The 10,588-nt window shown below is 35.5% G+C and overlaps 2 protein-coding genes across 2 annotated transcripts; one reads left to right on the top strand and one right to left on the bottom strand.

The window, feature by feature from the left end:
- The first annotated feature begins 254 nt into the window (after nucleotides 1–254).
- Nucleotides 255–2,492, top strand: LOC141599333 (small ribosomal subunit protein eS25). The gene is made up of 4 exons (XM_074419316.1): nucleotides 255–442; nucleotides 591–665; nucleotides 783–917; nucleotides 2,091–2,492. Exons 1-4 carry the CDS (start codon nucleotides 440–442, stop codon nucleotides 2,223–2,225), a joined length of 348 nt encoding a protein of 115 aa, XP_074275417.1. The 5' UTR covers nucleotides 255–439; the 3' UTR covers nucleotides 2,226–2,492.
- A 1,008-nt stretch (nucleotides 2,493–3,500) lies between these two features.
- LOC141599332 (uncharacterized) lies at nucleotides 3,501–7,086 on the bottom strand. Its single transcript, XM_074419315.1, has 4 exons — nucleotides 6,866–7,086; nucleotides 4,832–6,067; nucleotides 4,696–4,721; nucleotides 3,501–4,600 (listed from the first exon to the last, which is right to left on the bottom strand). Exons 2-4 carry the CDS (start codon nucleotides 5,976–5,978, stop codon nucleotides 3,905–3,907), a joined length of 1,869 nt encoding a protein of 622 aa, XP_074275416.1. The 5' UTR covers nucleotides 5,979–6,067; nucleotides 6,866–7,086; the 3' UTR covers nucleotides 3,501–3,904.
- Between the last annotated feature and the right edge of the window lie 3,502 nt (nucleotides 7,087–10,588).

The raw sequence follows: 10,588 nt of genomic DNA, 5'->3' as shown, positions 1-10,588 counted from the left end.
GAAAAGATCGAAAATCACACGATTATTGGATTCATCATTCCTTATGAAAAAAAACCTAATTAAATTTATACTCCATACACATCTAACAAAATGAAAATACGAGAAAAAATATTAAGAAATATGACGCTCTATCGGTTGTCGGTTGACTGAAAGTCTAACGATATTTAGTTACATATCATATATTGACATACGTGTAAAAGGAAAATGTTGTGTTTGAAGTTGAATAAAAGGGAGTAAAAAAACCATATTGAGCCCAGCACATATATTCCAGAACTAAGTAAGAAAAACCCAGCCCAATATCAAACACCCTAAAATGAAAGATGATTCGTATATAATCCCGCTGTAAACCCTAGCAATCAAAAGAGGGCTTTTTCCGCAGCTACACTACACACATACTTGCAATTTCTCTCCAGTTCTCTGCAATCTCCATACTTCAACTATGGTATTTACTTCAATCTCTCCCCTTTTTCATTTTTAATTTGTGCTTAATCTCCGTTCATCATTTGATCTAATTTCTTGCGATTTTGTTTCAAATTAGCGCTTAATTTTGTTAATTTTAATTAATTTGTTGTTAATGATAAATTATATAGGCGCCGAAGAAGGAGAAGGCCCCACCTCCGTCATCAAAGCCCGCGAAATCTGGTGGCGGAAAGCAAAAGAAGAAGGTCATCTTCTTTTTATCCATTTTCGAACCCTAGAAACCCTAATTTTAGTGAAACCCTAGAAACCCTAATTTAATAATTGTTGTAAAAATGTTAGTTTGTTTCTGTTGATAATTGCAGAAGTGGAGCAAGGGAAAGCAAAAGGAGAAGGTGAACAACTTGGTTTTGTTCGATAACGCTACGTTCGATAAGCTTCTGTCTGAAGCTGGTAAGCAGAAGGTTATTACTGCTGCCACTCTTTCGGAGCGATTTCGTGTATGTTTCTATTTTTTCCCTTCAATTTTTCGTTTTCGCGTATTTATTTATCTCGATGTTTTGGGTTGGGTTTTATGTTGTGTGTGATTTTATAACTATGAGATATTTGTATGTTTCCATATTAATGTAGTTTGAAAATCGGCCTTTGGTCTTTGTTTTGGCTTAGTTGGTTTACGATCAGAGTGTTAACTGTTGCTATTGAGTATCGCCTTTATTTATTTGGTGATGATTAATGTGATTGTTGGCAAGTGATACGTCACATGTTTCAACTTGGTCTGGTGAATAAAGCAATAAAATTATTGATGCAAAGATTTTGGGTGGTCTCTGATACGAAATACGTGTTATTTAGTGGATTCTATTTGGATTGAGAACTTGAATAGTCTGAAATGTTGTTGATAATGGTCGCAATAGGATTAAGCCAGTGGATGTTTTGAATATTAAATTGATGAGCTGTAGGTCGGTTACCCTGTTATAGAGCACTTAATGAAATTGCTGTTAGTTTCTATTTGGATTCCGGGATAATGGTGAATTCTATTTGGATTGACATGTCTGAAAAGTTGTTGAAAATGGCCATAATAGGATTGGGCAAGTGGATGATTTGGGTGTGATGTTGATGATCCGTAGTTGGTTTACTTTGTTGTCTAGTATTCATGAAATTGGGGTTGGATGTGTTCATGGAATTGATTTATTACTAAGGTTGCGCTATTGTGAAATTTGCCCATGAATATTGGTTCATTGTCAACATTTGGTTTATTGCCGCCGCAGTATTTCTTCCTCGTAAATCGTAACTTTCTAAGGTAGATATGAGCAATTGTGCAATGTACTTGAAAATGTTGTATCTGAAATTAATTTTTATATAGGTTAGTCAGGTTTTTTGTTGTTAGATGTTAGAATGATTGTTGTCTTGTATCAGTCTTGTGCTAATAAATTCTTGTGATTTACTCGCTGTATTTCACACGATTCTTTACGCTTTCTGTTTGTCGTTTGTTCCAGTTAGTTTCTTGCACAATTGAGTATTAGCAAGTGTGTATCTTTTTCCATCCATGTATTCAGTTGAATTGTCTGTGATACTAAAATAATGTGCCTAACCAAAGTGTAAAAAAGTGAATATACAGTAGAGGTTGTGCCAAGCGTTGTACATGGTAGTGATGTTGTTTTCCTCGTCTTAATCAGATTAATGGATCACTTGCGAGGAGGGCAATCAGTGAACTCTTAACAAGAGGAATCATCAAGATGGTGGCACATCATTCCAGCTTGCAGATATACACTAGAGCTACCAATGACAAAATTGCTACGGCAGCTGCTTAGGAGTACTCTTGTGCTTGCGGATACAATTAGTTGAGCCTGTTTTTGTTGAGATGCAGGTTTTTGTTTCGAGACATGATACAACCTATTAAGTCTTTTTATGCTTTCTTCTGTCATTATATTTACTAGCATTGAAATGAGCAGTTTTCTTGCTTATTTCTAGATCAAAGTTGTTCTCTCTCTACTACCAGTAACGTTAGTGTTCTGATTTAAGATTCTTAAAAACTAAATTTATTGCAAAATATCGAGTACATTTTCTTTGCCAGACTAGTCTGTTGTGCAGTTAGTTATTGTGGCGTTTTCATCCAATATTCCATATAACACTAGTTATGAAGATGAAACAGTAAATGGCCGGATGAATGTTTTGAATGTGATGGGAACTTTGGAAGCGATGCCCTGCTGAATGCCTTGGGCAATGGTAGGTATATGCTGTCCTGGTAGATAATTAGTGACCAAAATTTATATATGTATCTTGATTAGTTGAGAAGAGTTATTACATGGCCGATATTCTCATTCCATAGCCTTGACGGCTTTATGTCCTACCAATTTCCGAGGTAAATCTTGGGCGAAAAATCATCTGTGTATGAAATATGCCCCTAGGAAAGCTTCTTTAAAAAGTCTAGAGCTGCAAGAAGTGTGTTCTGGTGGGAAATGGCTGTATGTATATCTGGGATGAGGTTGACAGCCTAATTGTCCGTCACCTTTGGAATTGGGGACTACTGTATTCTTTTATCAGCATCACTGCAGTTTAACGAATGTGATACTACATTGCTTTTGTTGTCGGATATCAAGATGTCAGTGATGCATTGCTTTTGCTGTTGGATATAAAGACAAACGCAAACACTGTTTCTAATGTGCACCCACTGCCTAGAGTTTACCCGCGTGCTAACATAAAACCAAAACTACATTTGATTGACCCTTAACGATTTAACGTATGGTCATTTGAGGTTCGAGTATCATATTTGGACATGACAAATGACCTCGGAAAGTTTTCAGAGTTTGTATCAATTACAAAGGAAAGTCCAAGAAATGTCAAGAGGCTTGAATTGTAGAGACAGTCCCGTAGGATTACCTGGGACCATACGAAGGTCTGTTCAGCCCTTTTAGGGACTGGTAAGCAACACGGCCACACCTTTCTCTCGATAAAATGGTGCTGATCTATCTTTTCATCTCTTTCGCTAAAGAAACCGGTAGTCCAGCTGCTTCATTTATGGAGGGAGGGTTTTCTTGATTTGTAATCTTTAGCTTGTTTGCTATGAAAAGCATATGATGCCACAATTGAAGCTCATAATACACTAGATTATTATTCTGAAATCTGACTGTACTTGCAGGAAAGAAATGTGTCACAAATTACATATCTGAATTAGGAAAAACTTATATTGTCAAAGGGGGTGATGATTTAGACTGATCAAAGTGGTTAACCAACTCCTGCAGACTCTAATTACAGAATTTTTTTAATGTTTTAGCACCTCTTTAAGCCAACCTTGTAAATTTGTTGGCATTTCAAAAGTCATATATCCAAACTACCTGACCCTCTTGTCGCTGTACTCGCACAAGCGATACTTTGACCTGAAGTACGAACAAGCTGAAAAGATTAAACTGAAAATACCCTGAAGAGCGATTTGCCCCGATCGAATGAGGGTTGCTAGGTAAATCCTGTAGTAGATGGTAATATGGCATTTTCAGAACTCCCTGGTATTCCAAACCACAACTGACCCTTTTTTGCTGAACTCGCACGTTTGATACCCGTTCATGGCCTTCCCCATTAATGCTAAGGCACCAATACTCGGAAACTGCTTCTTTGCAGCCTCATCTTGCCCGAAAGTCAAGCTATGAGGCTCACAAATCACTACAGGCTCAGACCCAGTCCTAGGCCGAGGCTGAGGCCCCGGAGCACTACTGCTATTTTGACACCATCTCTTAATCCAAGAGCAACCACTCACTGTAGATTCCTTGTGATCCTTCCCGTGATTCTTGTTTAAATTCAGATCCGAGCTTTCGTTGTTGCATTTCATAATTCTATTGAAAAACATGTTGAATTTTTGAGGGGATGAACTCTCCCCATTTGAACTTTTGGTAGCAACACCGGTAGTATCAGCTGAACTTAACTTCAGACGTTTAATCCATCTGTTACTTGGATCCATGCTTACAGAAGGATCTTCGGTTTCACTACGGGTTTGGTTTAAGCCTCGTTTTTTGTTCGAGAAGAGATGTTTGGCATTTAGACTATGAACTCTAGAAGTACTGGGTTCATCTTCATCAGTTGAGCTTACTGCAGGTTGAATTCCTCGGATATCTTCATTTATGTCTGGAATTTCCAGAAGTAACCTTTTGCTGCTACTTTTTTCTGGTGAGTTATTTTCATCCATCGTGTTATCCTGCAACGTAAAGAAACGCTGAGCGAGAATTCCAAGAAAGCACTTCACTGCAGATTTGGAACCCATAACAAAAAGAATAGAAGTCGAGCGAATACCTTGTGTAACAGGGAAGATGTCCTACCTGAAAACAAACAAACAAGAATATATAAGTTCACAGTCAGAACTCAGAAGTCCACAAGCAATATAACCTCAGAATCAGAATCACAATAAAGGGGTTTTAAGCGCGCGCACCTGATACATTATCTCGACTTTGAGCTTCAATTTCTTTCATTGAATTCGCTTCCATAGAAACTTCATTTCGGCATGTATGTTCTGGCATTGAATTCGCTTCCACAGAAACGTCATTTTTAGAGCCGGCTTTGAAAACTGAAGAATTTCCGGTATTTTCCTGATCTTCACTATCAGTAGAGGTCCACAGAGGTTGAATCTTGACTCCGCTAGGACGAGAGTTATGAACTCGATGAGAAGCATTAAAAGGTCCAAATGTTTTCTCTTCACAGTGAGAAGGGAAATTAGCACAAGTCTCTTTGGTGACTAAAACATGATGGGCTCTCTGACGAATCTTATGGTTACCACTCGGTGAATTCTCGATAGAGTCAACTACAGTACAAATCCTCATAGTCTCGACATTGCGAGCAGTATCAATGTCGGACAAACCAGTATAGTTGGGAATACCATTTGAATGTTTTTCACCAAATAGCGCCGTGAAATTCTTCTTCCCAAACCGACTCTGCTGTGGATCAAGTCCTTCGGTATGTTTCAACTCATTGCTAATACCGTCGTTTTTCATACCCGTCTCATGAACCAAGAAAGAAGAGTACTTTTGATACTTACAACTCTCTTTAGTAAGACAAGTGAAATTATCATTAGAAAAATGTCTCTCAAAAACAACTAAAGGCCTTTTAGTATCTTCATTTTCGGATCGACGAGGTGGTGGAGGAAACAATGCCAAATTCTCATGGTTTTTAGAGGGTTTGGACAAAAACAAGCCTTTATTTGACACAAATTGTGTCTCATTTGAAGTTTCACCTCTACCTAATGCTAATGCTAAAGACAAATTTTTATCCCCAACTTCTTGATTAATCTCACTAATTTCACATTTGAAGTGCCCTAATTTCTTGGAATCACCCATCACTCCTTTGCCATACTTTGAAAACCCATTTGCCATATTAAGTGTGGTTAGTGAAAAATCACTTGTACCATCAAGATCAACAACTTTACCTTTGTTTTTAAACAAAGAAGAGGGTTCATTAACTCTCGGCGCTACCTCGGAATTTTTTCGAGTCCAATGAGCCATCCAGCTAGGTTGACAAGCTTGTGAGGATTTCTTTGATGTGGCTTCCTCATCTAGATAAGGTTTTGAAGCATTGTAGGACATAATGTTGAATGTATTCTGTTTCTGTTCTCCTTTACGTAGGATAGGATAGGACCTTGGGATGAAGGTGCTTCCTTGAAATGAAAGTCAGTCTGAAATTCAAATTCAAGATTCTTAATTGGAAATAGATTTAAATTCATCAATTTGAATTGATGTTGCATCAACTACAAAAAAGTAGATGCCTTTAATCAGTGAAATTAAAAGTTAAAGACGGGTTGTTCAATTCGTAGTTGAAATCTTTTACCAGCTAAGCTCTTAAAGTCATCGACTGGTGGTACTCATGACCAATTCTGACACGCCGACAATAAAACGTTGTTGCGCATATTTGTTAATTTGGAATTGGAGAATTAACATATTGATTAAGCAGAATTTAATTTACTCCGCCTTTTTTAACAAAAAATAGTCGCAATAGACCTGATATGTCGATATCTTGACATATCCTGAAACAACCCCCAAACTCATGGTAATTCCCAACCACGAGTTTGCAAATTGACCTTGATCTACACTAGCAAGACTTGCCAATCGAGTACTTCTGATTAGTAAAGGTGTCATCAGTAATTATTGAACTATTTCGGAAACTACTCCCTAAGATTATCTCAATCATTTGTTTATCTGTTTATTCAATGTGAGAGTTATTTTAATTAAAGGTAAACAAATAAATGTTACGGATCAATTCTTAAAAGCATAAATGACCTAAATTCAAAAAACATAGATAAATCATGATCAATTCATTTCAAAACCTTTATTTTCATTGGATAATATTGCTCTTTATACCATAAACTAAAAACCCACATAAGTAAATCACCAAGAACAACTAAAACTTCAAAGGAAAATTAAGCAAACTAAGGATAAAATAAGTACACTAAAATAGCAATAGTAGATAAACTTACTTTCCAAAATAGGAAACTGAGAACTCAAACTGGTTTGAGGAAGAATAATATAAATGGTTGAAATTAAGGATGTAGAAATAATGCTTCATTCTATATAATAATACAAGAGAAGAGTAGCTATATATTGAATCGTATTACATGGTGCATGAATATGTGGACGACGTTGCTTTAAGGAGGGCCTCATGAGACTTAATATTTTTATGTGCATCTTCTATATTTGTATGGTAGGAAATCAAAGTGAATTTATTTTTATACAACTTGCTCACTTGCTTGACAAAGAAATGCCAATCCAATATTGATTTTCTTATTCTTGATTTTTATTTATTTGTTGTTATTTACAAGTTTTTTTTTATCTTTTTTTTTTTAAAAAAAGATACACCAAAATTGTAGTTCTATTGTATGTCAAACTATCCTATATTATGAGACTTTATTAATATTACAAATTATTGTTTAAGACTGTAATATTCCTTTTATTCTTTTAAGCTAAAACATGTCAAATATGGAAGATGAGAGAATAAGAGAATGTATAAGAATTAACAAAAAGTTTGTTCTGTATATCTAAATGGAAGTATATTTGACCCATTTTCATCTTAAAACGGATTATATAATGACATACTCCTTCATTCAACTCCACACTACAAGTTTGTTTTTTCATATTTGTCAACGCGTGTTTTACGCGGTAAATATCTTTAGGTACGTATTTGCAAAAATTATAAAAGTTAGATATTCTTAATGTGCTCCTAAAGACGAATCAAATAAGATCTCACAGGAATATATTTTTACTTATATATCGAGAGAAAATCAACATTAACTGTTCACTTGTGAATAGGGATGTCAATTTCACCCGCATCCATCAAAACCCGATCCACCCGATCCTAAAAGATGGATGAAAACCCGATTTAAATGGATGGTGGATGGATGACGGATGAAACGGATGTGGATGACGAATGGGTTGGATGAAGAAATTCCACCCGCCATCCACCCGCCATCCATCCATCACCCGATTTTATTATTTTTTATTTAATTTTTTTTACATATAACACATTATTAAGATATAAAATATTTAAATTTTCATATTTTTCTACTCTCAATATAAATATTTTGTAAGCCTACCCACTAGAAAGTTAAACTAAATTAATTATGTAACTTTATTTTTGTAGAGAAAAAAATCATCATTTTTTTAAACTTGAAATTATAAATGCACAACACCCGTTTATCACCCGATCCACCCATTTCATCCATGGATGATGGATGGATGGATGACGGATGATATGTTTCACGGATGACGGACGGGTTGAATGAGATTTTAAAAAGACGGATGGATGACGGATGAGGCTTCACCCGACCCGAACCCGATCCATTGACATCCCTACTTGTGAATAGTGTATAAAAGAGAAACTTATAATGTAGAGTTGAATGAAAGGAGTATTAGTATGCTCCGATCAAAGGGTGATGGATGCTAAACGATCGATAGGGACATTAATAATCAACTGAGCCATTACAAATCATACAACAATTGGTCTCCCTTGTGACGGGTTACCATTTGCGGCGGATATTTTGTGAGATAAAATGGTAATAAAATGGGTTAGTGGAAAAAGGGGACCACATGAATAGTGTTGCAGAGAGAGAAAAAGTGGGTACTTTGTGAGGTAAAATGGTATCCGTCACAAGCTTGTGACGAATATGTCATGTCTTCAATGAGAATTTGTGATCATACAAATGCCCTTACAAATTCAATGAGATCAAATATAAAATCAAACAATAGATTTCCAAGTACTCTCATCAATTACATTAGCCAACTATTCAAATGCCTATGAACTGATGTTTAGGCAGTCCAATTTTATTCCACCCACAAGAATACCAGTCCACTCTATGTCTAGAATTTCCTAACCATTGATAGCCAGCAACGACGATGTACTCATCATTAGGCTTACCCCATCCCTTATCGATATAACCACTTAAGGAGTATCCGTAAAAGTGGAAATTAAACTCCCTATATACAGTCTCTTTCCTCATATGGGGTTTCTCATTGTTGCACCCAGGGGCGGATCTAGGTAGAAGGCTATGTGGGCTTGAGCCCAACCAGTTCCTAAGAATAAAATTAACTTCTGTTACTAAATATTCACTGATTTAATGTATCTCAATTGGCTTAAGTACTAACGTCAAGAATTTGCTACTATTTTGACAGCGGGGTTCAAACCCCATAGCAAGCATTTTGTTTTCCTCATAATATCCCACAAGTTGTTGACATTTCATCATCAATCTTAATAATGCTTTTTATTTCTTTTTTGTTTTTTTTTTTGGTGCGAAAATCTTAATAATGTTTATGATAAATTGTTAATACGGTGCACATAATAATTTGATCGTTGTTAAAATTAATTTTAAAAAAATTTGTACACACCCGCCTATTCGAGAATACAAAAATATCATATTTTAAAAAGACGGAGATAATAGGACGTCTTCGTTTTTTTCATGATGGTTGTTAAATTTAGCGGAACTTTGAAAATAATTTGTAAACAAGTATAAAATATGCAATATTTAATCATATATTTTTACAAGATAATATTTCTTCTGTATATTGTAATTCTCCCCAAAAACATAGCTTTGCCTACTTATGCTATATACACTATGTGCGACTCCGATTATACGGTTTGCCGGTTTAAGTCTAATAACCGCGGATGTTAACCTAGCTAGCCCAACCTAATTCTAAATCCTGGATCCGCCCCTGGTTGCACCAACCTCCCCATTCCCCAACATTTGGAGCTCCACTGTTTTTAGGGAAGGTCCCCAAAAGAAAAATAAGGCAATTTGTGTTACTTTTGGGAAGGTTACCAAATTTTTGTGTGTGAATTGGGAAGCCTCATTATTGCATAGATGTAGTTATTAAATGTGGAGGGTAAATGGAAAAGTTAGTGGAAAATAAGGTGGACGAATAAGAAAAGGAAAGATAAAATATGGGGAGCCTCACCTTTGCGAATGCTCTTAGTCCATCTTTCATTTTACATATCGTCTTCTGTTGTTAATAGAGCATATTAGCGAAGTGTTCACTTATAAGAGCATTTCCAATGATTCTCTATAAGGACCTGCTTACATTTTTTGCAAAATAATAAGCACGTAGCTTACCATTGGAGATGAAAAATTGAGATGTAGCTTACAAGCATGGTAGCTCTATGACCCATACAAGCTACAATATGTTGTAGTTTGCCATTGAAGCAGTACATTGCCGAAAAGCCGGACAGCTTTAAAAATTGATGTGACAAACCAAGTTACAATATATTGTAGCTGACCGTTGGAGATGCTCTAATGGTCACTTGTTAGTATTACTAATGAAGTTAAGGGGCGACACTAAAAATACAAAATTTGGGAGATACATTTTTTCATTGTATTATTGAGAGACCATCCTTATATACCTATGTATGTTTTTTGCCACTCTTTTATTTTTGACCGTGATCCAAAAATGATTCTTTAATTTCGTACCTATTTTTTTTTATAACAGACCCATTATATAATTAATATCTATATTATTTATGGTATCATTTTTACTTTAAATTATAAAATAATCTCGATATCAATTTATCGTGAAATTCTCTCTCTAAAAACTTTTCCAATAATTAAAAAGTTCGGAGTAATATATAAAAAAAATAAACATAATTTTTGTTTATTAGGTAAGAAAACTAAGTTGATCCTCTATGGTAACATCAACCTATTTCATCATTTCGAGTG

Source organism: Silene latifolia, chromosome 9 (assembly GCF_048544455.1).
Source record: "Silene latifolia isolate original U9 population chromosome 9, ASM4854445v1, whole genome shotgun sequence".
Classification (NCBI taxonomy): domain Eukaryota; kingdom Viridiplantae; phylum Streptophyta; class Magnoliopsida; order Caryophyllales; family Caryophyllaceae; genus Silene; species Silene latifolia.
This window is presented reverse-complemented; position numbering and strand designations above follow the sequence as displayed.